Genomic DNA, 27965 nt, shown 5'->3' with positions numbered 1-27965 from the left:
TTCAGCTTGTTCCTTTGGTTTCCCAAATCCCTGTTTCCTACCCTGCAATGAGTGTAGCAGAGACTCATGAGGGAATGGAGTCTCTTTGTTAGCTCTGCCTTCTCAGTCCATGTGATGCAGTCACTATGCTTAGTCTTTCCTTCCTTGCTCCCATTTTGAGGCCACCAGAGTCTTTCAGCTGTCTCTCTGGCTACAGAATTGTCCTTAGCATAGTTCTAGATGCTCTGCTACAGACAACTGCTTATTCCTCACTTTTTCTGGACATATACTCTCCACTGATTACCATCCTTCCCGGCTCAGATTGCTTACATTCTTCCCAGACATTCTCTTCTTTCTCTCACTCAAAACCCATCATTTCATGATGACACTTTTTGAATCACACAGGGACTTGCTGCCTACCTCAGCTACAGACAGCACTGTACACAGCCAAGGCTTGCTCCTCTGCAAAAGGAAATGAGGAAGACAATTACGCAAACGTACATGAGCACAAGGAATAGTGCTCAATGACTTTGCTTGGACACAGACAGAGAACTAGGAATTCAGCTTCCAAACACAGAGTAGGAAGGAAATCGGCAACCCACCTGGCTGGTAATAATCATAGATTTTGATGATGGTTGGTTTCAGATTCTTCATCTTAATTATTTGTTCCAGTTGCAGAATTAAAGTCTGAGACTCATCACTAAGCTAGTGGAAGGAGGAAGGAAGAAGTCAGTGGATCTTCATCTTCCTAAGCTTGAATTCTTTGCTGTACAAAATCTCACTCATCCATTCAAGATTCAGGATTTTGGAAATGGAGTATGTGAGGAAAACTAAACAAAATAGGCAAGCTTCCTCTCACCACAATTTTACCAATGTTCTCTACCACAGCCTTGGGCTTCTCATACAGTTCCTTGTCCTCTGGCCTTCTGTTCTCATTATGCCAAAACTAATGCTGTCATTTTCATTTACCTTGTCCAGATAAATGTAGATGACATCAGCTTTCACTTCTACTTTCTTAATGATGGTTTTGTGCTCCAGCTGGGACAGGAAACAACAAAGAAATTTATGAGCATTTCCCTTATGGAGTCCTGATCTGAGGAACTGTTGTACTGATGGCATAACGTGGAACTGGACTCTGAGTGGGACTATGTCTTTTGCACACACAAGGGTTTTTTGGTTCTATCTTCAGTGTTCCCTCCTGGGGAATCTCCTGCAAGCTTCATATAACGGGTGAACTATGCTATCCCCACTCAGAAGAACCTCTCACTCTGGGGACAAAAGGCAGTGTATTGTATATGGGACTGATCATTAAACATGCATCAGTAAAGACTGTTGTTATCTTATCTCGCTAACAACTAGAATGCTCTTAAATACCTGTCTGGGGGTTGTGTGAATAATTCAGCATTCAATTTCATAGGTGAATTGGAAAAAAAACCCACCTTACTGGCTAGAACTAAAGCCTCTCTAAGAAACCTTTCCTCAAAACCTCTCACAAATGAATGCTGGCACTTAGTAAATCCAACAGCATATTCTTTTGGTCCAGAATAGTATCAGTGGAAGAAGGTGAACCTCTTGTAATAGACCCTTGCAGGACATGTATTGAAATGAATGTCTTTGGTTCAATGTCAGTAGCAAAGGGCCCCTACTAATGTAGTTACTTCATGGCCTGAAATAAATAGTTCCCAATAGAAGCAAACATGTGGGACATGTTTACCAGAGGCACTCTTCTTTTTATTCCATACCCCTTACCAACATCCTGGATCCTCGAGCCAGGACAAATCCAGACAACAAGGAGACTTCCATGATCACCATGTTGGATGTGCCTCTGCTGCCAGTGTAGCTGAAGAACATCAAACAGTCAGACGGTCTGATTTAGGGAGAGCAGAGCCCTCCCAACTCCTTCTCTACCACCACATACTGTGTGTAGGATCCTGACCAGGAAGCCTATCTGGGATTGAGACAAAGGCATCTATTTCTCTTCCCATCCCTTCCACCTGCCAGTTTCACCCTCTCTCCTGCCTGTGTCCAGTCCCTCCATTGCAGCTCTGAGGCTTTTCCAGCTGCAGACTGCAAGCATGTGTCTTGCTGAAGGAAAAGTAGTTATTAGGGTTACCTGGCAAGAATGTGGACGGTGAGGACATGCATATTGGCCTGGCTACAGTTGGCCAGCTCTGTGTTGACATGCAGATTAAAGGCTATGGAGGTCTGTGGAGTTGGCTCATGGTACCTCAGCACTGTCTGCGAGGTGGGGAAAAAGACAGACCAGGAATGATCTCATGCAATGAGAAGAGACAGAATTCTCCACCTCTCTCCCACATTCACCTCACCTCCTTACCTGAGCAAACACACAGCTTCTACCTTGGACCTGCACCAAGAACTGCCCTGGGATCTCTGTCAGTTCTGCATGCTGCACAAGGAGACGTTTCTGGCGAGTGACTTGGAATGTCTTTCCAAAATCCCTCTGTGACTTCACCTTCACAAGTGCTTGGCCTGATGTGCTGAACATCCTTGCTGCATATTTTGCTAAGGCTTGCAGAGCAACAACTGTGTCCTAGGGAGGGAGAAAAAGTCACCTCCCTGGAAGTATTATCTCTAGTGAGGCCAGCTCAGAACAGGAAGACCTCAAGAAGGCTTGCCCTGTCAACATCAAGTGGAAAAGTAGATGAATCCACATGGAGCTACTTGTTACCTGAGTGGAGGCAAAGCCTCCATAAGCATTCTGCTGCTGGGTCAGCCACACCACAATACCAGCTGCAGTTTTCATATCCCTTGCATGCAGTTGTGGCTTGGAGAGATATGCCAGGAGTACGTAGGCTGTCAATTCTATGTCCACTGACTGAGTACTATGCCAGAAGTCTGTGGAAGCTGGGGAGCTTGTTTTGGGACTCCAGTGTATTTGTCCTCCTACAGAAGAAAAAGGAGAGGCTGTCTGAAATGAAAGAAACAGAGGGTTCTAGAAACAGGAAATAAAACTCTAACCCCATCTCCTCCCACAAGTGGATTTTTTAATTCTCTAGGCTGAGGAAAAAAATTCTGATAAGTTACCCTTTATAGCTTCCTAAATAATATATTGCATTTAATGTGATTCAGTTACAACACAAATGCAAGTGTAGCAGGTGTATTTTCTTTTTCCTTGTCAAGCCTCTTCCATAAGTTAGCATATTTGGTTATAAACTCTAGGCAGCAAAATGCACAGACACATTGCTCCAGATCCTCGCAACTGAACAAGAGGTATTGCCCCAACAAACGATCAGCACCTGACTTGATGGCCTGTTCCTCCAATTTGTACAGCAGCTCCTGGGTTATCTCATAGTCTCCAGCCAGGGCAAAAGCATAGGCCAGCACAGCTTCTGTGTATGTGTTGGTGATGTTGTGAACTGCACGCTGTAGGCAGTGGAAGGTAGTCTGCATCAACTTGCCCTGCATTCATAGAAGAGACATATGCCAAACTCTGAGGTACAAAGAAGGGTGTCAGGCTCTTTCTGATGGTTGTTCCAGGGAACCAGACTTTATCTTTATGGTGTGGCTCCAGAGAAACCCATTAAACTACCACTCTCTCTCTTGAGGAAAAAAAGGCAGTTCAATCCCATTGTGCACTGGAAACCATAGCCACCAAATTTTATTGCTTTATGCTAGTGTTACAATGCTGTCTCTTAGAAGGAATTAACAATTTCAACAAACACTGGGACCCTCTTAGCAGCACGTGATCTGTTTATGGCCTGCAAAAGCCCAGGGTTTTGAGTTTTTTCACCACTGCAGGGAGCAGGCATGGGAGATAGCAGGGCTCTGCTCACCTTCAGCGGCTGACCCAGCTCCAACAGTGCTGCAGCAACGTATGCTGCCAAGGAGATTTCATCATCCAAGCTGCCCTGTGGAGGGAATCCATCACCAGATATCACACATAGGGGACAAAATGTGGGGAGTCATCCATTGTCAGAGATACTCTGCAGGTGAGAGATTTCATCTAGGCAGAGACACACCACTACACCTGGAGCTTCTCATTAAGCATGGATTCCACAGCTCTCACGTGTCCTCCCAGACTGTGCCAAGACCTGAAGCACCTTTCACTCTCTAAGCAGTGTTTGAAGGGCTCAGAAAGTGACTTCCAAGAAGAAGCATTTCTTATGCTTTCCCTGCCTCATACCCTGTTCTCTTTCAGGCTGGTTGCATGACTTGTGAAAGTGACTTTCCAGGATCCCACAACCCTTTGCTACCACAATATTTTTCCACCATTCCCCAGCTGTGCTTCCTGACTTGGCTCTCATTTACCTTCAGAGAGGAATGAAAGAGATTTCCTTTGGTGGCAAAGCAGCCACTGGGGAGCTGGTTTTGCTCCAGCCAGCGTAGGGCATCCTGGATATTCTTGTCATCTATATAGATATATTTCTTGGCTTGGCCAAAACTCTTGGCTACAAAAGCTGTCAGCCTAGGAAGAGGATGAGTTGTGAGATAAATAGAAACACAAAAACACAAAAAGAAAGACTAATGCTTCCTGAGGCATTTGACTTTTCCAGAGGCCTTCTGATACACTGTGAGTGCTTAAAAAATGTTTCTTTCACAGGAAAAGCAAGCTAAAAGTGAAAAGTAACTCCTCTCCCTCACCCTTGGTCCATGCAGTCATGCATGTACTACTGCATTACTCATTCATTTCACAAATGAAAAATCTCTGGCCTTCTACTTTTACCTCTTGCACCTCATCTCTCTTGAATACATAGAGACAAGACTGAATCTCCATTCCTTTCACTTCTCCCAGCCCAGCCACCACAATGCCAATGGAATTCTTTGAAACTCTCATAACCAACTCCCTCACTAGGAAAACAATTTCTCATTGCCTTTCCCTGATGCTTCTCATCAGGGAAATCAGAACATACCCCCCTTGGCTGCTTGGGTATCACAGGAAGAACCTGGTGCTGTGTTTGGATCTACAGAGAGAAAAATGGATCTCCTGCTCCCTGGGATGATACCTTTGTGTTTCACTTTCCCAGCAGCTCTGCTGCCCTGCCTGATTCCTTTTTAAAGTGTTTCAAATCCCTCAATCTGTCTCCAAAACAAGAACACATATCCTACCAGCCATTCACAGGCACATTAGCTGCCCTGGCCCAGACAGTACAAATTAAGAACAAGAATTATTCCCAGTGCTTACCAAGTGTTCCCTTCCCCATCCTGCTGCCCAAAGACACTGTAGGACCCATCTCTATGCCTATAAAGAAGCTGTGTCTGGTAGCCTGGGGAGATGGGAACAGGGATTAATAAAGCATAGTAATTCAGAAAGGCCAGCACTGACAGAATGACTGGGAGGAAGAAAGCTGTTAGTACACTGGACATGGAGGACATTGTTGGATCTGTTGCACTTGCCATTGTGCAAGAATCCGGTTGCTCTCTCCTTGATCACAGGGGTCAGCTGCCTTGTCTTCTCCAGGTACTGCAGCACATAGACAATGGGAGTAAATAGCACCATATTCTGCTCTCCACAGCCATGGGGCAACTGCACCAAGCGGTCCAGGTTCTGTAGTGGCAGTCCCATGAGGTCACTTGTGCAACAGTGTAAGAAAGAAGGCAAATTTAAGTAAGATTTGAGATAATCCTCAGCTAGGCATTTGATAATAGTGTGTTATCTCAGCAAATAAGGAAAATACTAGAGAAGGGAAAGAAAAAATTGAGTGCAGAATGAAACAAGATGACTATTTTTCATCTGCTCTTTCTTGGGGGGATGTGATACAGGACGACTCCTCTATGGAGTTCTCACTGAACTTTTTCAGTATGAAGGGCTCCAACCATAGCAAGTGCTGTTGTAAAATGCTATGAACAGGGCTAAAATTGCTCAGGCAATGCCATACAGATGTACAGGCATAGAAGCTCTTAGACAAAGTTTGAGATGTCTCAGGTTTTTAGGTAGCCTATTCTACCTGGCCATATTTTGAACATCAAAATATCACTAAGCCAGTAGTGGTGCTAGTCAGATGGCATGAAAGTGCCTGTGTGTCCCTCAAACAGCGAGAAAATTCTCGTGTTTTATTCCTTTATTTGAGGAATTGTGCCAGGCCTAGCTTCATACCAGTTCTGTCATTGGTGGTGAAGGATTCAAGTGCAAAGAAGCATAATGAATAGTAGGTATGTCTGGTCCCAGCAATCTCTCCCAGTAATTCTTTTGCAGCTTAGCAATGCTGAGAAAAATTTCTCCTCTCTTTTTCTCCTCTGCTTTTACTATAGCAGTGAAACTTAATGGAGAATAAGATAGTTTTGAATTTTAAAGATAGTATCTACAAAAACTAGCCAGACTCCCAAAGTCCCAGAAAATTAGGCTTCCAGGCCCTGCTCCAAATTCCTAGCCAGAAAAAATGAGGATTATTCTTCTCTGCAAATTAGTTTTCCCATGAAAATCTAAGAGCTAATAAACATACAGAAAACCTGGTGTTGTCTGATCTTACAAAGCAGTGAAACTTAGTGTCCTCTCTTTTGAGCAGTGCCATTTCAAATGGATACCCTGACATCGTTACCAAGTTAGACCTTGCTCTTCTCTAATAGCAGTCAGTGAGCTACTTGACTTACTTGAGATGGAAACTGATGCACTGGCAGATCCCTTTACTGCGTTATCAGGAAGGTGAATCAGCATAGGTTCTTCAGCCATGTCTCCTGATAACAATAGGGAAAAGGTTCAGTATGAAAAATCAAATCTGAAGTACCTAATCTGACAGGCAACACTGGAACAGGTAAAGGGAACACTACCTATATCCTGTTCATGCAGAGTGCTCTCTATAGGCTGCCCCAGTCATCACTGCATTGCTTGGAAACTTCTGATTAGAAATAACTTGAGAGTTGCTGGACAGGATGAGATCACCAAGCTTCACAACTCAATTTGCCATCCTTCACAAGTTCCACACAGATCACAGCTGATCATTACTATTCGGAGATATCCTAGAGGGACTTGCAGTGCTGCAGGGACAGGGTGGTATGGCAGGAGCTCCTCATTTACTGATTATCATGCTCCAGGAACATCCAGGAGTTGCAGTGGAAAAGGAGGCAACACAGCACAAATTTGCCACCTAAACTCAGGGGCAAATTTAACAGGGAAGCAAGTGTAGAAGTAACATTTCCTGTCCTTTTCTGTCCTAATAAGAAATGAAATTTCCTATGTGAAAAATCATTTGAAAATATTCTTTCATCAGCTTTCCCACAGTTCAGTCCTACTCTCAAGTCAATTTCTTTTCAGTCTGCAGGACCCATTCAACCTGTCTACATACCTCCTCTTGGGCACAAAAGGGAGCTGTAAGACTTCTCCACTAGCACACCTTCTGGCTGCCAGGGCAAAAATAAAGGCATGAGATGTAAGGAACAAGATAATGCACAAAGTTCCCAAGCAGCAGCAAAATTGGAGAGCAGTTTTAGGTCTGAATTAAGGGGTTAGTCCACAAGCTGTTAAGGACTCCATCCTCCTCACCTTTGGCAGGGCTGCACTGAAACTGTCTGATTAAGAAATCAAAAGTAAGTCTGCAAGACAGAACTCTCTTTTCAGTGAGCGTATGCAAAAATTCATGAACAGCCAGTGATTGAGCAGAAAGGGAAGGGAAGAAACACAGTTTGGCATACAAATGCAGCTCAAGAAAGAGTAATGCAAGGAGGGAATAGGCTTGACTAGGTCCTGGGGAAAACAAAGCAAACTAAGACCAGGCTGGGGAAAAAAAAAAGAAGAAAAAAAAAAGGAGAGAAAACTGCTTAGCACAGCTCAACCTCCCTTCACTCATGCAAAGATAGTCTGGGAGGTAAACAAACCCACTCTCATACTGACCTGAACCAGCAAGTGTTTGATCAGAGCATGCCTCCGCCTCATGGTAGCTGGCAAGGGCTTCCTTCCCCCACAGCGTGGTGTTGTGTCCAGTACTTCAGTCTTGATTGTGATATTCAGAGTCCCTAGCAAATAAATTGAACAGAGCTTATTTCTTATGTCTGTAGGCAAACTTTAACTAAAAGTGGTCTCAGGTCCTGAAGAAAGTTTGTCCACATAGACTTAGTGGCTTAACAGGCAAAGATGAGCCAGTCAGTGCTGACAGCCTTGTTCAGACAGCTTAAATATGAAGGTAATGCCTCACCAACAGTGACTATAATCCACTACATGTGACTGTAGTGTAAGAAAGTTCAACTCCTTGGTCTCCCGTGATGCCTTCCCATTTCATATGAAGTATAGCACTATACTGGGTTCCCCCACTCCAATCTGTGAAGCTTCTTTCTCCCCAGCTGCTCCTACATCTCTCTCCCCAGGAATTCTCCATGTCACCCATTCAGTTCCTGCCCTCTTCTAAGAGCCTGTCTAAGACAGGAAAAAGAAAGCAAGTACAGTGGTTTGCATTCTTGTACTACTAAAAACAAACTTTGAGTTGCACTGAAGGCTAGGTTCTGCCAACTTTTCTGGGTCTCCCACTCCCTTTCACTTCAGTTTTAGGGTTCCCCACCACTACTCCCATTTTTCCTTCCACACCCAGCTGGGTTGCTGTCACATTCCATGTGAAGGTCTTGGACTCTTCCACACACAAGCACTCTCTGTCCCTGCAGGTCTGGCAGTCCTCCACCTGGAAGTCCAGCAATTTATCTAGGACCACATGTATCTGAAAGAGTGATGATACAGGAGAATGACTGAGCAGCTCTGGAAAGATGAGGTGGTACATGTTCTGTAAAAATGGAGGGCTTGATAGGCCTGTCCCATACAGTATTTCCTGTGGCACAGGCACATTACCTGTAGGCATTGCTGTAGGTAGTTGAAGACAGTAGCCTTCAGCATGAAAGTCTCTCCTCGGATCACAGAATATGGCAATGTCACATCCACAAAGACAGGCTGGACTGTTCTGAGACTTGTGGTTGGAGCAAGGCCAAATGTCCTCCCAGACAAACAGAACATCTTGACTTTCCACTTCGTGACAGCATTAGGTGTCATGACTGGAATGCTCCTGCTGCCATTGGAGCTGAGAAGAAGAGAGCACTTGCAGAAATAAATTTGTCCCATCTCACTGTAATGGGAAGAACTCAAAGGTCTCAGATGAGGGATGCAGTACAGATACTCAGTCTCAGATCAACCTCTGCTCTGTCATAAGTTACTTCCCTCCAGTGGCTCAGAGCAATGCAGCTCTCTGAATCTATTCCCTAAAATCATATTTCCTGCTTAAATGCTGTCAGCAATGATGTTATACTCTTTTCCCAAACAAGACACTGACACAGCATTCCAGCTCTGTACACTCTAGTCAACAGAATGGTGCCTTGGAAAGCAGCACCACATTCCCCTGACTGCTGATTAGTCGTAATGCAAGCATTGTGGCAACAAAGGCTACACATTTAGCTGGTGCACCCACCAAATTGTGAATTCTAGGTAGAGCGTACACTAGTGTGTGAGAGGATACTCAGTATTTTGATCATGAGAAGCATCGATCTTTTCTAAGAATGTATGGAGCTCTGCTCCTCAAAGACCACTAGTCCTTCATTTGGATGCAATGTAAGTTTAAGGAAGAGCCATAAAATTCATACACAGAGTTCTCTTCACACCTATCAGTGTTTTTTGAATGGATACAAGTTAATAACAAGGGTTCATTCTTTTATCTCATTGTGAAGTCTGGCACCACTTACCCAACAAAGAAGAGATTCCAGATCCAAGTTTCAGGCAAAGAGTTGGGAAATCTTCCTTGGGTTGTAAACTGGGGTTGTTTCTTAGTAATTCTTTGATCTTCCATAGAAGGTACCCCTGAAAAAAAACCTGATGTTTCCCACTACAGCAGGAATCCAGAGATGAACCCTGTTAATGACAGACAGTCAAGCACTGGGGCAAAAGGCAAAGTAAGTGAAAAGAATCAGACAGAGACTGACACAAGAGAGTGAGATGACCTGGTAGGAGAGGGAAAATAAGAAGAGGGGAAAAAATGGTAATGGAATAATCAGTGGCAGTATCATAGCCAATGAGGCATGAGTATTGCTCGTTGAAACCGCTGGCAGGTCTAGAAGTTTACAGAGATTTGGCTAGACAAAGCCCTTGCTGACATGATCAAAAGTTGCTGCTAAAAAATTAATGAATCTCTAGAGGGCCCTTTTAACCAACTTTACCATAGAATCAAAAAATCATAGAATAGCTGAGGTTGGAGGGGAACTTAAAGATCATCTAGTTCCAACCTCCCTCCCATGAACAAGTTGCCAGCCACTAGATCAGGCTACCCAGGATCCCACATAACCTGGCCTTGAATGCCTCCAGAGATGGGGCATCCACAACCTCTCTGGGAAACTTGTTCCAGTGCCTCATCATCCTCTGCGTATAAAAATTCTTCCTAAAATCTAACTTAAATCTTCCCTCTTTTAGTTTAAAGCCATTCTCCCTTGTCCTACCACTATCAGACCATGTAAAAATAGGTTCCTCTCCTGCTTATAAGCTCCTTTCAAGTACTGGAAGTCCAAGCCTTCTCTTCTCCAGGATAAACAAGCCAAACTCTCTCAACCTTCCTTCATAAGTGATGTGTTCCATTTCTCTGATCGTCTTCGTGTCTCTCTTCTGGACTTCTAACAGCTCTGCATCCTTTGAAAACTGGGGTCCTCAGGCTTGAATGCAGTACTCCAGTTAGAGCCTCATGAAGGCAAACTAGAGGGGAACAGTCACCTCCCTCTCCTTACTGGTCACTCCTCTTTTGATGCATCCTAGGATATAGTTGGCCTTCAGGGCTGCAAGTGCATGCTGCTGGCTTATGTCCAGCTTTTTGTTGACCAGGACCCCCAAGTCCTTTTCCACAGAGCTACTCTCAACGAGTTCTCCCAGTCTGTATTTTTCTCTGGGATTACTTCAAGTCAAGTGCAACACCTTGCACTTGGTTTTGTTAAACCTCATTAAATTCTCACATGCCCTCTCCTTGAGCTTGTCCAAGTCCCTCTGGATAGTATCCTCCCTTCTTTTGTGTCAGCTACACCACTCATCCTAGTGTCATCTGCAAACTTGCTGAGGGTGCACTCAATCCCACTGTCCATCATAAAGATGCTGAAGAGCACTGGACACAAGTCAAACTCCTATGAAACATCACTTATCACGGGCTTCAACCTGGACATAGAGCCATTGACTATAACCCTCTGGCTATGACAATCCAACCAAATACTTTTACACCTAATAGTCTAGCTTTCAAATACTTACATCTCCAATTTAGAGATAAGGATGTGGTATGGGACCTGATCAAAGGCTGCAAACAAGACCAGGTAGATGACATCAGTTGCAACCTTCCTTTGTCCACTGGTGCCATCACTCCATCATAGAAGGCCACTGGATTGTTCTTGCCTGTTCTGATCTGCCCTTGGTGAAGCCATCCTGTCAGTCTTGGATCACTTCCTCAACTCACACATGCCTTAATGTGTCTTCCAGGAGGATCTGCTCCGTGATATTCTCAGGCACAGAGATGAGGCTCATGGCCTGCAGTTCCCTGAATCTTCTTTTTTTCCCTTTCTTCAATAAGGGAGCAATGTTCCCTTTTTCCAGCCACTGGGGACTTCACCTGACAGCCACGAATTTTAAAATATGATGGACAGTGGCTTGACAACCATATCAGTCAGTTCCTTTAGAACTCTGGAAGGCATGTCATCTGGCCCCATAGACTTATACACATTCAGCCTCATGAGGTAATCTCAGATTTGCTCCAGTCTTATAGTGGGAGGAATTTTGCTCTCTCCACTCCTGCCTAGCATTTCAGGCACACAAGAGGCATGGGAAGCCTGCCATGCAATGAAGACTGAGGCAAAGAACTCATTAAGAACTTCAGTCCTCTGCATGTTTGAGGAGGCCAGCTCTCCCTTTTTGTTTATGAGAGGGGGTACACTCTCATTTGTCTGTCTCTTCTTCCCAGTGCAGAATCCCCTCTTGTTGTTTTTCACATCCCTTACCATGTTAAATTCTGTCTGTGCTTTGGCTTTCCTGATCACATCCCTGCATATCTGGACAACATCCCTATACCCTTCCCAGGCCACCCCTCCTTGCATCCACTTTTCCTTTTTTTGCCCTCAGAAAGACCAGCAGATTCTTGCTCAGTAATGCTGGTTTCCTGTCTCATCTGCTTTATTTCTTACTCTGGGGGACAGAGAGCTTTTGTGCTCTCAGAAAGGTGAGTGTAAGTGTTTAATTCTGTGCACAACACTACTCCTGTTTGCTTGCTTGCAGAAAATTCACAGCCCTTTGCAAACAACTGTAGTTTAAATATCAACAGGCAGATGAGTTAGTTTAGGAATATTATTTTGTGCAAACTGAGAAACAGAAGAAGGAAACAACAGCCCTCATAGCCATGGTTGGGGACAAGCCAGGCCACAGCACAGCCTATAGTATAATCACTAGGAAACACTTCCAGATCTTGGTCTGTACTCAGGCTTGTCTGTATCAGTAAATGGAACACCATCCTTTAACGTCAGAGAACATACAGATAGTGACATACTTCAAAGGTTTTTTTATATATATATTTTTTATAGTGACTTAGTCATTCCTACTGAGGGTTGATAGGCCTGGCAGTGAGGCTGTGACAGCATCATTCATACTCCTCACCACTGGCAAACTCCAGTGATCAGAAGGCTTGTCTATCTATGTGACCTTAGACCCCAGCACAAGAGTAGGCAGAAAGTACGGCTTACCCATGGTCGGCTTCCTCTTTGCCTGCTGAGTGCACTGAGTTGGCTTCTTGATTACAAGGTTTGAGAAGATTTTCAGACCCATGTTCTGTTGGAAAAGAAGGAGGGCAAGGGAAATAGAAGAGCAGATGTGAGTGGGGAAGAGCAGCACTGCTCCTCAAAATAACCCTGAAAATCATCACAGCTAGGAAAGTCAGTTGCCCAGACAGCTAAAAGTAGCACTAGTCAAACATACACCATGCTGAGGAGGTAAGGTTCAGCCTCCCCAGTTCCTTCTTTTACTAAACAAGTACTTCTGTTCTGTAGGAATGTAAATGTAAACAAACATTACACATGCCCATGACCTCATTCCTAAATCCATAAATCTGGTTTCTGCCAGATCAGGACCTTATCAACTTCCTTTTTGCATCTGTGCAGGGGAACAAAGGTGCTCAAACTAATAATGGTATCTCACATCTCATGAGAAAGCACAGCTATGTCAGGACAGAATCCAGCAGTTGTCTGGAGAAGGTAAGGTTTTATCAGATTTCTTGGGAAGAAAAATATCTCAGATGTACATAGTTTTTGTAGCCCTGAGAAAATACACAGTCGATTACCCAGAAGAGGTTGAAAATATCAGGCGGAAAGGGATACTGTGGTTTTCCTTGGAGCCAAGATGACATGAACTGGGGCTGAAAACAGTGATCTGAATGCTCTTCTACTTGGGCAGGGTATCCATGTCTGTAGATAGCAGGAAACAAGCCATATACCTAGGGAAACTCACAGGCAGGGAAGAATCAGACAATGAGCAGATAGCTCCAGATGCTTCACTCCATCGTCCTCCCCAGCATACATCCTGCCATCTGTCAAAGCAGACCCTGCTTCCTACTCTAACTTCTCCACACAAAGACCCCCTCATCCATTAGCCTCCAGTTCCCTTTGCCACAGTCCCTGCCTATCTCTCTTAGCTCATACATCACTCCTGCTTCTATTTTTTGGCTAGTTGCACTCACCTTTTGGCTTGTCAGCTCATTCTCCGGTCTCATGAGGAACACGTTTTCATCCACTGCCTGTACTGCACACATGGAGCCAGGGGCTGCCTCAAGTTGGAGCTGCACTATTGACCCTGTGTGGCTTTCTTTAGTTGGGAAATCTACCTTGACCTTGAGCAACACACCAAGAAAAGAAGCATGAAAAAGAGAGAAAGAAGGGTGAGGAGGCTGACAGATACATGGCACAGCTCTCCCTCAGCTTTAGGTGTGAGTCTCACCTGGTTTTGAAAGCACAAGGCAACATCAAAACGGATGCTATCAGCTGTCACTCCTCCACTGGGGAAGATAGTATACACCACTAAGCAAGGTGAAGGGGTGAAGTCAGCAGTGAAGGTCAGTGGGATAGAGAAAGAGCCTTTCAGCACTGAGGAAATAAAACCAAAGTGTTGCTCTGTTTGCCCTCTCCCTCCACTTTCTAACCCCATGTACTCCATCTGTTCACAGTTTTTCCCACTCCCTCCTCCCTTCATTAATTCTTTTTCTGCTGTTTCTCCTCTCCCAGATGGTACAATTGCTTCCTCCATCTCCCTCTGTTCTGTTCTCTCACAGCCCTGGAGCTGCAGTTTCAGGCAGTTCAGGAGAAACTCCAGCACCTTTCACCATCTGACCTAGAAACCCAATAGGCCAAACTGTTTCCTGTAGGTCAGCTAGGCCACTGCAGACTTACTGTTCAGCTTTCCAACCTGAACACTTCTCCAACCTCTGTTGACAATGCCAGCCTTTCCAGTGTCCTGAAGGGTGAGAACACTGAATGAAGAGATTATTGTTTGAAACCAGGGCACACTTACACTCAGTCTGTGTGCATTTTGCACTCTTAAGCAACCACAAGAATGAATAGTTGGTCCAATTCATCTTCATATTTCAGGCTTGACAGATTTACAGGTACCACAGTAGGAGAGAAAAAGAAGCTTTTATAGATCAGATTCTGGTGTGATCTGTCCAGGTAGTGGATTCACTGAATGAAAGAGAGTGAGAGCTAAGGTATTTCCCCTCTAGCAGGCATGTTTCCAAACTAGAAGCCATTTCCACTGAGCAGCTGCTTGATAACCAATGTGAAAAGTGATCCTTCCATCCAGTTTCCAAAGAGAGAAGAGTATGAGAACAGATTCTGCTTAAAACATTTCCATCTCCCACTGCAAAATGGGCTGAAGATAAGGGTACAGTAAGTTGCAAATGTCTCCTCCCATCCCTGCAGGTGACCTGGCTGGGATGTCTGAGCTCTGCACGTGTGTAGAGTTCCCCCATGAACAAGCCCGTGTTGTCGTCATTTTAAGGATAATCTAAATTACGCACATAATACTTCACTATGGTCTGATCTCATAAACGCTATCTTCCCCCATCTAGGTTCTTGTCTACCTTACTCACATAATATGCAAAATCAATGCGGTTGGTGTCTTCTCCCACATCAGCCCTACTGAGTGTGAAGGTCACCTGGACACTCTGCTTCAGCCCACAGGGCAGTTTCCCTGTGAGTGGGTGTATTTTCAGGAAGCTCTTGGTTGTGACATGGAAGGGTTGCAGGTGATGGTAGGCATTTATATAATTGATACTAGTTTTCCAAGGTTTTTGCATGACATTCTCCAGTGTGAACCTTCCCTGGGTTGGAAACAGAGATGTACAGAAATCAGGACACAAGACACATACTTCAATGCTCTGTTAAGATGCCCTTCACTCAGTTTGGAAAAGGCTTGTCATTGTTTTCTTATAGTTCTGTACTGACAGAGCTGTGTGGGGAGCCCAGAATTGAACTGACAGAGGACTACAGGGCAGGAATGGGAGCATTAGAACAGCACAAGGTTTATCACTTTCTTGTACACAAAGGTGGAATTTACCTCCAAGGAGACTGAGGAGGTGTTCCAGGCAGTTGTGTCCAGGTTGAATGATGCTCTTCCAGTGCTGTCTGTGATATACGTTTTAATAAGCTGACGCCTCATGAACTTTATAATGAGATTAACTTTTCTGTTTTTCATACTATTTCCATAGTGGTCCTGAAGCTTAATCTGGTGAGAATAGGGAAGACAGAAAAGCCAAGGTCAGATGTGTGTTTCAGTGTCATACCCAAAACTTTCCTGTTTTGGTGGTATTGGTTTCAATCTGACTCCAAGATAGGAAATCTTTAAAACCCCTGTATCTCTGAAGGTAAGCTGAGGGTGATTTAAAATTATCTTCTCCAAAAAGAGCATGTGACTAGAGCATGAGAAATACTTGCAAAAATCATTCACTAATCCTAGCAGAAGCCACAGATGTAATCACATGAGAGAATCTGAAATGCAGAAACTGGAGCTATACTGCACCATCAAGTAACATGACACACTATAAGATAAGCTACTCTAAGGAAAATTGTCTGGGTCAGGAAAATCTGCTTGAAGGTAAATTCATTGGTAAATAATGGGAAGGGAAGAAGCAAGGGAAAAGTCACCTTCCCCTTGAAGGGTACTCCAGGGATATAGTAAGCATTTGGTGTCTCAAACACTACACTTGCAGCTGTCCTGGAAATGACAATTTGGCTGGACGTGTTGATTTGGACTCCTGTTGGAAGATAGAGAAGCAAGATCAGTATCAGAAATGACCACCTACTTTAATCTTATTTTGTTATTCCCAGGACTTCTGAGTGGAATGTCTCAGGCTTCCTTCCCCAAGTAGCACATTTCAAGGTGTGCAGGGTGTTCCTGTGGCAGTTTTGTGTGTGTGTTCCTAAGCTGTGAAGGATCATACGCCCAGCCACACCTCACCTGCCTGCTGCTGGACAGATCAAGTTCCCCAAGCATGCACACCCTTTGAGTCTTCTAGTGGCCCCAACACACTGTAGTACAGGAGGAGGTATGTTTCCTCTGATGCTTAATCTCCAGGAAAGGACCCTCTCATCCTTGTACAATCTCTGCTTCAAATGATTGTCAGCTTTTGGGTACAGGTACCTGTGCCTTCCTCCAGGAGAGAAGCTTCTGCATAGATTTTGCTGTCTTCCTCACTGGGAGCCAGATTAAATACTGTTGTGCTTACTGAAGATGTGAAGCAACCCTTTCTTGCTGTCTGCAATGGGAAAAGGTAGATATAATTGGGGGCTGGGGAGAAGGGAAGGAATTAAAAGTACACAATATTAGACGTTCTGCCATAATTGTTGATCGCAACAAGTAATAATGTGCACTCCTATATATTGTTCCCATTTTAAATTTGGTATCTTTAATGTTATATGCATGAATATGTGTAATTCATATCATATAAATATAAACAAATTGCTTATTACAGCTACATTAAAGTTACAATGTTGGTAACTTTCCAGCTTTAGTAGGAAACTCAAGGGTGCACTAACTGGATCACAAAGCAAGTATACAAGTATTTTAAGAGACCTGACTGGGAGAACTGCAGAATTAAAATGAATCTGCAGAATAAAAGTAATTGTTCTCAAACCTGGAAGGTTACAACTACCATAATATATCATAATGACAAATCATAAAGAATGAAAAGTACTAATCATTTATGCAGAAGGGAAGGATGCAGCTATGACATATTTTTTTTAGAGATTGAAAAAAATGAAAGAATATTAAAAAAATAAAATAAAAAGATGTGTCTGTGTGAATTGGCTGTTGAAATAACTTTGTCTACACCTGTACATAGGCATTTCTGTGCAGCTCCAGGGAGGGTGCACAGTAATGTTGTATTTTTGTATCTGGGAAAGTTCTATGAATCGATGTTTCTTACACTGTGTCTATTCTTGGCTAGTTATGCTTCTCTACAGAAAAGAACAAATTTTCTTTTTCTTTTCTTCAAGTTTTGTCTATGAAATTCTTCTTTTCTCTTCCCTATACATATAACAAAAACAAAATAGAATTTCTAGCAGTAAAGGCTTATCTGTTGGCCTGGGTAACAATAATTGCATTAATTGAATAAAAATGATTACTTATTAGCCTACAGATACATTACAGATGTTGGCAAACCTCCCTTAAGTAGCAATTCATTTTGTTCTCACAGCCCTTAACACATGATCCTATGTGGTAGTCCTCCACTATCCATATATCTTCCAGGATCTTACTCACCAGACCGCTGTATTCTCTACAGATATCTTTGCTGATATCTTGAGGACACCCCTTTGCTTTCTGGCACAAAGTCACCCACACAGTTCCTTTCACTGCTTTCCCATAACTGTACCTGCAAGGGGAACACCACATGAGTTGCCATGCATAGAACTGCTGTATGGTTTGCTGAGCACATTACTCCACACAGGTGGACACCCTGACATAGGTCTTAATGTAGTTTGCAAGCAAGCAAGAACAAGTGAAAATACAGCAGTTTGTATAACTGGGAAGTATAACATGGTCAGAAACAGAGCCTCGGCGGGAAAGCAACCACACTTACCAATGCTCTTCCACTTCTGGGTGCTTAGTGTCCTGGAATTGCAAGCAGAAGCAAAGAGCTTATCTAAGCCAATGTGTCCACACAGCACCCAGTAGATACAGATTAAATATAAAGGAAGCAGAAACCTGTATCCCCATAAACACCAACAAGATGGTGTGACAGTGTATGGGAACTGTTGAGCCATGCCTGAACACTGGGGAAACCACTGGGGAAAGGAACCACTGAGCACCTGGGGAAAGGACTGAGTCAGCCCTGAGAGCACAGGTGAAGACAATTCAGCTGTGTGACCGGAAGGGGTGGAGCCTGGCTGCACTTCTCTTAGACCTCATTTAAGGGCTGACTGCCACTGAGGAAAGATCTTTTTGTGGAAATTTCTCCTTGGTGAAGACTTTCTCCTGCAAATGTAGACTATTCTGGTATGGATGAGTGATCTTCTTTTCCTTTGTAGCACTTTTCTGTCGTGCCGGTTCTTCTGTTATCACATCTTTGTTGTAGTACCTTTCCCATTGTATTGATCTGTCTATTGCTGCAGATAGTAGTAGAATTTCACAGAATGTTCCTTCCTGGTGTTGGCCTCACAAAGACAGTTTGAGTGTCTCTACCCCTCCCTCTCCCTACCCCAGTGCACACATCCTATGCAGCACATCTATCAGAAGCATTTTTCATTGTCACACTGAATACTACATCACTGTAAATCAAGAGGTTGGTGGAATGGTTGGTAGGACAAATGTAAAACTTACGCTCAGTGGCTTGAAAATCTATTGTTTGTTCAGCAAACTGACTTTCTACGTGTCTGTTAACAGGTCTATTTAATTGCAGATGTGGAAGAATCTCTGCAGCAGTATCTGCCAGAGCCTTGCATGTATCGGTAAGCTTTCCTTGCAATCTCTTTCCTTCATTTCCAGGACTTCACTTGAAAGCCAGCTCTGCTATGCTTAAGCTTTGTGATTGTATAGTAAAAGTTGTTAGAAGCTTCACTGGCACCCATCTACCTGGGACCAGTATTTAAGCTCCAGACCCTGAGCTACACTGTAGACATGCCTATAGCAGGCCGTATACCTCACTGCTCCTCAGCCTGACTCACTGACTTGGCTTGCTTGGATTGATCTCAGACCTTTCTCCTCACTATGGGCTTATTTCATAATCTCAACTCTTGTTTTCATTATCAGACTTCTGTCACTTTTGTTGCTCAGCCACAGCAGAACCTAGACCTCATCAGTGTAGATGCCTGTCCTGTTTCCCTTCCTTTCCTTGTCCCTATTCTGGTCTTTTTACAGCAGTGTTTCCTGACTGTACCAGTGACAGGAAAACGTTCAAGAACCACCCTGAGGATGTGGAGCACTGTACTGTTTTCCACTAGTGCTTCATATGCTCTTATGTTAAATGTCCCAATTAATAAGAAATTATGCCAGTCCATTAACAAAGAAGCAGCAATAATTTCAAGACAACCCAGCTCTAAATATGGTTCAGATCACCTCTTTTGTCTGTCCAAGAAGTGTTTTCTAGAACATTCTTTCTTCCTTTGTGCTCATATCTTCTGAGGCGTAAGCCTTCTGCTTTACATTCCCATATGTTCAGTTTTTGCTAATGATTACAGAATGAGAAAAATCTACCCACTGCTCCAAAGGGGAGATATTTCATGCTGCTGAACTTAACACTATATTCTAAAGAAACATTAGCTCCTGATCCTGTACCTCAACAGATCGATTCCATATCAAATATGCATGTTTCCCCACATTATATCTTTCACAGTCAGACAAATGCAGCTTCCAGTACAGGCTATCTCTTGATTATAACAAGTCTCACTATAGTTGGATTGTCTCTCCCATGTGTGGGTCATGAACATCTTTCCCAAATAAGAACTCTACAGTTTGACTCTTGCACTGTTTATGATTTTTTTTTTAAAGAAATGTTTGTGTTTGGCTCTTCTTGAGCCACTTCTCTTTCTTGGATTCAAGAGAGAGAACAGTCATGATTTCCTTTCTCCAGAATTGCCTCCTCACCTGCCACACACACTCAGAAGGAAAGTTTTATCTGAAGCATAAATCCGAGCTGGTCCTTTGAAGAAAACATCAAACTTTTGCAACACTGGAACAAAAAAACAGAGTTACTTCATCAAAGGCAGCAGTCTACCTAGATATGAGATCATTAATGGGAAGAGTCTATTATCGTAAGACTGCAGTCTCATGGAGGAACATGTTTAGGAGATGAAAGCAAGGACTAATTAAAAACAGGGAAACTAAAGGAAGAATCCCTTCTTTTTTTTCTTTTTTTTTTCTTTTCCTCTTAATATATTAGAGTCACAGAGGTTTTAGCTGTACTTTCACTCTGTGCTATCCTACTTGTTACTAAATATCCTCTTCAGGAATCTGCAGTACAACATCCCCTGTTGGCATTTCTGATATTGTCCACTGGTGAATTACTCTATAGATTTCTGTTGAATCTTAATACTCAGATAGTAAAACTTAGTTAACAATGTTTGTCTGTAATATTGTTATACAGACAAAAATAAGCATTTTTTACATTCAGTTCTTTGTTTTCTGTACTCCATCTTACCATGTTCTTCCACCTTAAAAGTGCTGGACACTTTTGGGTCCAGTACGTTGATTGTGTACGTCCCCACAGAGACTTCAGAAGCCAACTGGAAAGAGAGATCTGCCATGCCCTGTTTTGGTCTCACATCCAGCCATTGGCCAATGCGATTTTGATGTGGGTCCTGCAATTGGAGGAAAGGAAACAAGAGGTAGTCGCTAATGTCTTCCTGTACCCAAAGCCCACTGGATTCAAAGTTTGAAAGATTTCAGAGTCCTTCATGGGCCATTCTGGTTTTCTACAAAAGGTACAGAAGCAACCCAAACACCAGAACTCCAACAGTGATGAGCCCAACACACCAAGGGTTACCTACTCTGTACTGCCATTGAAAAAGAAAGTATAAAAGGCCTTGACAATTAGACTTTACACTCTTATGTAAGGATAAGCATTAAGAGTTAGCTGAAGTCTATCCAGAGTTCTAAATGCAGAAAGGAATGTAGACTGAATGATTTAGCTCTTCAGTTCTTGCTACAAGGTATGTGGACAGTACATATATGCTCTGTCTTACATATTAAGATAATGGCTTAGATACCCATCTTGAAGTACCCTTCCTTCTTCGTAACATCTGGGGAGTCTGACATACCCACCTGGACTTCCACCTTGGAGTACTGAAAAGCAAACAGACATCAGTATCAGAAGCTGGTGTGATGTAAAAGCCTGCGTATAGACTTATCCACTTAGCCAGTGTTCTACTTCAACACTGCCATTTCCAAACGCTACAAGCAGCTTGATCCTACAAGGTTTTGAAATAAGGATAAAATGTAACAGGAAAATCTGTGCTATTGAGTTTTCCTTTCTTCTTCCTGAATTTTTAAGATGCGTTTTGATAGATGTATCCAAGTTTTATTCTGTGACCCTGAAAGCTGGAATTTACTATAAAGAAAAAAGAAAAGTAAAGAGACTTACAAATACGATCACTCGTTCATGAGTATTAAAAGGCATTCATTTTGTAATACAGTTTCTTACAAATAGAAGACTGCATTGTCTATAAATGAATAAACTCCACATTTCCCTCTAAAGTCCCTGGCCTAACAGTTAAGGCATGGAGATATGTCCTGCTGCTGACTCTAGCTGGCAGTAATAGGCAGGCACAAAGAAAGGCATTCTATGTCTATTTATGTTAACTCTGTTCTTATACCACTAGCAACTGGCAACTATCAGCCAGGAAGCAGACAGAAGGGAGAATGAAACATAAGTGGACTGGAAAAAGAAAGTTGTCTGTGAAGAGAAGGCCATGTTTGATTCAGGTTATTCATCATTCTAAGCTTTCATGCAAGTTATGATAGGCAGCTTTGTTTTCTCAGGAAGAAAAAAATGCAGGTTAACTATTTACATAACTTGAATATAATGTCAGTGCTAAAATAAGACATGAGTCAACAGCACCTATATTATCACGAACCCATCTAATTTACAAATGAGATATTATTGCTTTAATGCTGCAGTGCGCTCAAGCCTCAAGATTATTCTTGGCTAAGCATGACCTCTTCTGCATTTTCATCACAGCATTATTAACAGTTACAGTGCTAATTTTCTCATATTCATAGATAGGCAACAAGCATTTATGACCAAGTATTTTCATGAACCAATGCAGACATAGAAGTAAAGGTCTTGTTTATTATCTAAAATAGATGCCCTCTATTTCTGAGGCAGAAAGTGAGTGCATGATCCTAGGCTCTCATCAGTAATGAACAAAGAAACAAAAAAAGGAAAAATGAAGTCAGCACCAAATAAGCCATAAGAATCTCTCTTTTTATTTCAGACTAGAGATTTGATTTAACTCTGCTCACTTATGTCCCTCAATATTTATCTGTCATGGCATGAACTCTTGTTGGCTCTCCTTAAATCGCTTCAGGACAGACTAACATGAAATATAGCTTCTGGCAGAAGGTATGATTGCTTACCATAGGAAGCTGCTAGTCTTGCAGTTTCCTGGCTAGCACCTATTCGAGTCTTTGGCAACTTCTCACTCCCTTGATTTAGGGAGAATGTGCTGCTGCCAGAAGCAAGTCAGTAAAATTTGGTTATACACTCTTCTCTCTTTTCTCTTTTTAATAATCAGTTCATATACATCCTTTCCCATATCAATTTTTCTTAAAATTTTGCAAATGGACCTTGTCTTGCTGTAGATTCTCCTGCTGCCTGTAGGTATAACACATTCCACAAAGCTGCAGGAGAGGAAGCCTGGCTCTAGCTGAGCCTAGGCATAACTTGTCTGGTAATTATGCTTGCAACCAGCAGCCTGCAGTTTCCCCCCCCCCAGAATCCTATGCTTTTCTGTCATGGGACAAATGCATGAAGTTTCTCGGCTGCCCTTTACTAACTCAACTAGCATGCTGGTATGCTTCTCAAATACCAGCAGCCATGCCAGAGCTCACACCAGACAGCAGCTGAGACTACGAACTCCGCCATGAGATTGTACGTTGCAGTGCTTTTTAACAGCTCATTGTCTGCTTTGTTGGGTACTGCAGACATGCAGACCAACTGGCAATCACATTGTGGGTTTGGCAGAGGCAACAGACTTGGCAGAGGAAGTCTATAGGGTTCCAGGCACGCACTTAGGCTTTACCTTGTTGTTAACAGGAACAAAGTCTTCAGTCAGTGTCACTATCCGAAATTTCACTGAGGGGAAAAAGGGAGAAGAGCATGTTGCAGACACATGGGATATATGGGCAGACACTTGCTTTGCACACGTCGCAGACACGATTTTGTGCACACGTTTGCACAAAATTGCAGCTTGCTGGCACTCCCAGGCCTGCCAGCAGTCTCCTCTTAGCACTTGCTCATCCAGGCTCACTGGCTCTCCCCTCCATCCACTGTCCTGCTCCTGCTGCACTTTCTGGCACTCTCTCCCACCCTCTGGCTCTACTCAACCACAGTGTAATTAAGTGCTTGGAGTCACAGCCTGATGAGGAGATACAAAAGTCTCGCTTTCTCTCCAGCCTGGAAAGAGCCTGTCAGCCTGTCCTGGGCAAGATAATGCCAGGACAAAGAAGGGTATGTGCAAGGTGCATTTCCAGCAGCTGGTCTCTAACAACAACAAGTTAGAGTCTTTTGCAAACGCTGTACCCTGAGCTCCTCTTCTAATTCTCTGTGTGCATGATGTGCAGATGTGTGCAGATCAGTCCTGCCAGGCCCTCACTGGAACCCCATGATTTGGGGAAAGCAATATTTATGACTGTTCACCACCCAAACCAGCTCCGTTCTTATAACCTGTGAAACCAAAGCCCCTTCCCTAAAACACAGTGCACTAGTACATCACCCCAGCAGGCAGTAGAAACCTCAATTGCAGGCATCTTGCTCCTTTGTCCCCACAAAGCTTACATGGCACAAAACATTGAACATGCACCTCAGGGAAAAAGAGGAACAAAGTCCAGACAGATCAAGGGAACCTGTCAGGGTGCTTCATGCAGAGTGCTCACCTGTCTGTCCTGGCTTATAGACAGGTTTTTCCATCTGGATTAAGGTGCCAGTGCCAGCCTTGCGGATCAGGACTTGCTTTTCTTCCCTTGCACTGAAATACTGGCCATTGGAAATGCGCAGCTGGACAGTGCCCACCTCTTCACTACCTGCAGGTTTGGGGACCTAGGAAAGGGAAGTCATCAGGAGGGAATAGTCAAGGAGGACTGTTGGCATCACAGCAGGTGCTCTTCTTCCATCTCCCAAACTTTGATGCCATCCTCCTCTCCACCCTACTCTGGAGACCAGATCAGCCTGTTCCGTTAGCGGCATATTAACTCTTATTTGCCAATTCACACAAAGAAAATAAGGTTCATGAGTTTGGCAGTGCAGAAAGCCTTGTGCTGAACCTGTGTAGACGTGCTTCTGTGCTCTTCCTAGTCCTCAAGAACATCTTACAGTGCTTCAAGAGGTGTGGCGGGACATTATCTGAGATGAAATGTCTGATTCTTACTGTATCACAGTTCACAGATGTCACTTGACAGTGGGGAGAATGAGACACACAGCTGTCACTTGAGCGTTTCTATGCTCCTCTGTTTTATTTGGGCCTTTGATGAATATCCAGGCAGCCCTTCTCTTGATGAACTGATGAACCAAGGTAGATTGTGAGTTATCCAACAAGAAAAATATCATGCAGTGGCAAGAAGGAAAAACTAAGCTTCCACTTACACTCCACCTAATTTTTCTTTAACTCCTTCCCATGCCCTCTCTTCCCATCATCCTCTTTCTTCATTTCTCTGGCAAGAGTAGTCATGAGCCAAAACAGCACTCTGGGAGGTGTCAGCTACAAGCCCCAGCTAGGAACAGTCCTTACCTGAAATCTGGAGCACTCAAAGATCCAATTGTTCCGGACAATCTTGCTGTAGAGGCTGAGGTTGCCAGATCCATGTACAAGTGTTAAGACCACATGAATACTCTTCTCCACACCACGGAGGTCCAAGCACACTCTCTGGGAAGAGGGGAAGGACAGTTCAGCTGGAAGGATGATCAGGTACATCCTGCAATGGGAAAATAAGATATCTAGCTAGTCTCATTCTGTCTCGACATTAATAATCCATGACCTGAGGAAGCAGCAGGATTTACGTCTTTTCTAGGAGCAGCTGCTCTGCTGAGGGGAGAGGGAGAAATGATTAGCCATGAGAGTACATAACACTCATAGAAGCGATGGAACAGCTACAGTACATTTCAGGTAAATACATGAGGAACTTTTTAGATGACTTCATGTTACAGAGGTGTGTATGGAATTTTGGAGTATGCTACAGTAACACTGGGAAACAAACATAGTCAAGTCTATCTCTACCTCTACAAAGGGAACTCCTTTTAGGGGTTCTCAGTACACATGGAAAAGGGAACAGTGCTATGAGACTGAGAGATGGAACAAGCTGCAGATTGGGATCCAAAACCAAATCTGCTGTGTTTATTCAGAAGGCTGCAGCTGTCTAATTCTGATCTCAAAGCTCTGTATGACTCTGGGTCTGTTTTGACCCCTACATCAGAAGTGCAAGACTCTTTATAGCTATACTCCAGACCCTCAGTAGGAAAGAATCCACCTTTCTTGCTTCAAGAATGTTCCTCAATTACTTTGGCAGCAGTCTGATTCCTGCTTAATCATCCCAAGCCCTGCAATTCTAGATCTTTGTGCTACTTTTTATGCTACACCTTTCCCTTCGGTTTTCTTCAGACAGAAATTATTGCTCTTCTTGTTCCCACTAGCACTCCTTACACAGTTCTTGTAGCAATATCCAAAAGAAAGGCTGTCACTTTCAGGAACATTCTGTTCATAACAGGGCTTGTGGCATGCTGCATACCACCCCGTATCTGTCTCTCCTAAGAGATGCCTCATAGTGTCCCATGCTTTCTCCCTGCTATTCTGGCCCCTCCCTCAGTATCTGAACTATCAATCTCTAGATCTTGAAATGGCGCTTACGGTTGTGCCACTATCCCCAAGATGTAGCCCAGGCAGCTTAGGAGGAAGGGAGTCCACATTTTCTTGGGAGACTTCCAGAGAGGTAGATCTGTTTGGAGGGCAGGTCAGGAGAGAAGATGATGTGCAGCTTCTCTCCTTCCAAGGACTCCACCTGCTGCTGTTGCCGTTTCTTCCAGGAAGCAGACAGAAGCCCCAAAGTTTCATTCCTTCTGCCTCATTCCTGTGTTTATAGTGTTCTGGGCACAGAGTTGTACCATTCTGAATGTTCCCCAGCCAATCCAAGTCTTTCTGGCATCCAAACTCTCTGCTTTCCTACTCCCCCGTGGATGCACTAGCATCACTCAGAGAAGTTTGCTTTTAATTTTGCTAAGCAATAGTCTGTTTCCTGTTCACTGCTCTGACCCTGCTCCTTGTTCCTGCTGCAGCCTCTATTCCATTGTTTTGCCATGAGACAGATTGTTGCACGACTCCTTGGCAATGTGCCCTCAGTTGGAGCTCAAGATGTATTCCTATGGTCATGCTGTCCCCAAACTTTTTAAGTTTGCATATCCTGAGGCAGGTCTCAGTCTTGGAGATGACGGTGGGCTTTGAACACAAGAAATATGTATGCATAGTGCTCTTCTCCTTTGCGGAGTGCTCCTATACCCAGCAGGAAGAACTGGAATTCTTATCTCTGCCCTACAGATATTTCAGTTTGAAAGGAAATCTAAAAACTACAGTTCACTCCAGCTATATCACATATCCCTGCATGGCCCAGTTCAGGATTAATTTATGCATGCACTCACCTGTGGAAATGGTGGTTGAACCTCAAGCAGACAGGTCAAGAACTGCACAGCTTGAGTCCTACAGGGTTTACTTCAGCTGCCAAAGCAGTATGGCTCTGGCCCTACATGATGGCACTACATAGAATTGTAGAATTATAGAATGGTATGTATTGGAAGTGACATTTAAGATCATCTAGTTCCAATCCCCCTGCTATAGGCAGGGACACCTCCGACTAGACCAGGTTGTTCAAAGCTCCATCCAGCCTGGCATTGAATGCTTCCAGGGAGAGGGCATCCACAGCCTCTCTGGGCAACCTGTTCCAGTGTCTCACCACTCTCACAGTAAAGAATTTCTTCTTAATATCTAGTCTAAACCTAACCTCTTCCAGTTTAAAACCATTTCTGCTCATTCTGTTGCTACATGCTGTTTTAAAAAGTCCATCCCCAGCTTTCATGTGAGCTCCCTTCAGGTAATGGGAAGCCACTGTAAGTTCCCCCTGCAGCCTTCTCTTCTAAAGGTTGAAAAGCTGCAACTCTTAGCCTGTCCTTGTAGTGGAGATGCTCCAGCCCTCTGATCAACTTTGTGGCACCCCTCTGGACCTGCTCCAACAGCTCCAATATGATATATAGTTTGGGAACTTCTTCCACATGCCAATTTTAAACCTGCTAACCTGTTGTTTGTATTGAACTTCTACCTGAATATGAAACCACAATTCAAAATAAATTCTGCTCCTTGAAACACTTCCTAAATTAAGGAATTTCTTCCTTTTCATATCAAAATACATCACTGATTTGTTCTCAGCTGTCACGCTAAGCTCTTAAATACTTACGTCCTAGGAATATTGTCTTTTTTATTTTGGAAAGACTGGTGCATTAAAAGGGGGGGAAAAAGATGTTTGTTGTCTTCACGGAATGGGCAAAAATAAAACTTATCTTGTTTATTAATATATTTATTTTCTTTGGGGCACTTTTTTCAGCTAGGTGATTCTGGTTGGGAATGGTTGAGGAAAAAAAAGGTGAAAGTGCACCTGGATAAACAAACCAACTGGAACCAGAGCAAGAAAGTGAATCACTCTTGACACTAGGCTGCCCTTAATTTCTTTCCATGGTTCTTAAAAAGTACAGAGAGTACCTGCTGAACAATCTCACATGACATTTGTTTGTTCACAGTAGACCCACAATTGTTTCAGGGTACAGCCAGATCCCTTTCAACAGCATACAGCTTCATTATGTCAAAGCCAGGAA

General features: G+C 43.5%; 1 protein-coding gene and 1 long non-coding RNA gene across 2 annotated transcripts; one reads left to right on the top strand and one right to left on the bottom strand.

Annotated features, from left to right (window-relative positions):
* Positions 1-400: 400 nt before the first annotated feature.
* Positions 401-26826, bottom strand: LOC100542931 (alpha-2-macroglobulin-like protein 1). Its single transcript, XM_031554214.1, has 35 exons — positions 24815-26826; positions 24429-24432; positions 23993-24155; positions 23140-23192; positions 21161-21181; positions 20482-20697; positions 17982-18013; positions 17596-17774; positions 16544-16690; positions 16048-16157; positions 15461-15655; positions 14956-15224; positions 14312-14375; positions 13847-14221; positions 13482-13739; positions 13194-13346; positions 12601-12685; positions 9589-9703; positions 8708-8933; positions 8453-8579; positions 7766-7887; positions 7221-7275; positions 6477-6612; positions 5335-5510; positions 5123-5204; positions 4249-4405; positions 3774-3848; positions 3237-3399; positions 2669-2883; positions 2315-2530; positions 2093-2217; positions 1729-1846; positions 949-1017; positions 582-684; positions 401-441 (listed from the first exon to the last, which is right to left on the bottom strand). Exons 1-35 carry the CDS (start codon positions 25024-25026, stop codon positions 401-403), a joined length of 4857 nt encoding a protein of 1618 aa, XP_031410074.1. The 5' UTR covers positions 25027-26826.
* LOC109368839 lies at positions 18348-20473 on the top strand. The gene is made up of 3 exons (XR_002117230.1): positions 18348-18397; positions 18785-18849; positions 19971-20473. It is a non-coding gene; the product is annotated as an uncharacterized LOC109368839 (long non-coding RNA).
* Positions 26827-27965: the final 1139 nt, after the last annotated feature.

This window comes from Meleagris gallopavo, chromosome 1 (genome assembly GCF_000146605.3).
Source record: "Meleagris gallopavo isolate NT-WF06-2002-E0010 breed Aviagen turkey brand Nicholas breeding stock chromosome 1, Turkey_5.1, whole genome shotgun sequence".
NCBI lineage: Eukaryota > Metazoa > Chordata > Aves > Galliformes > Phasianidae > Meleagris > Meleagris gallopavo.
This window is presented reverse-complemented; position numbering and strand designations above follow the sequence as displayed.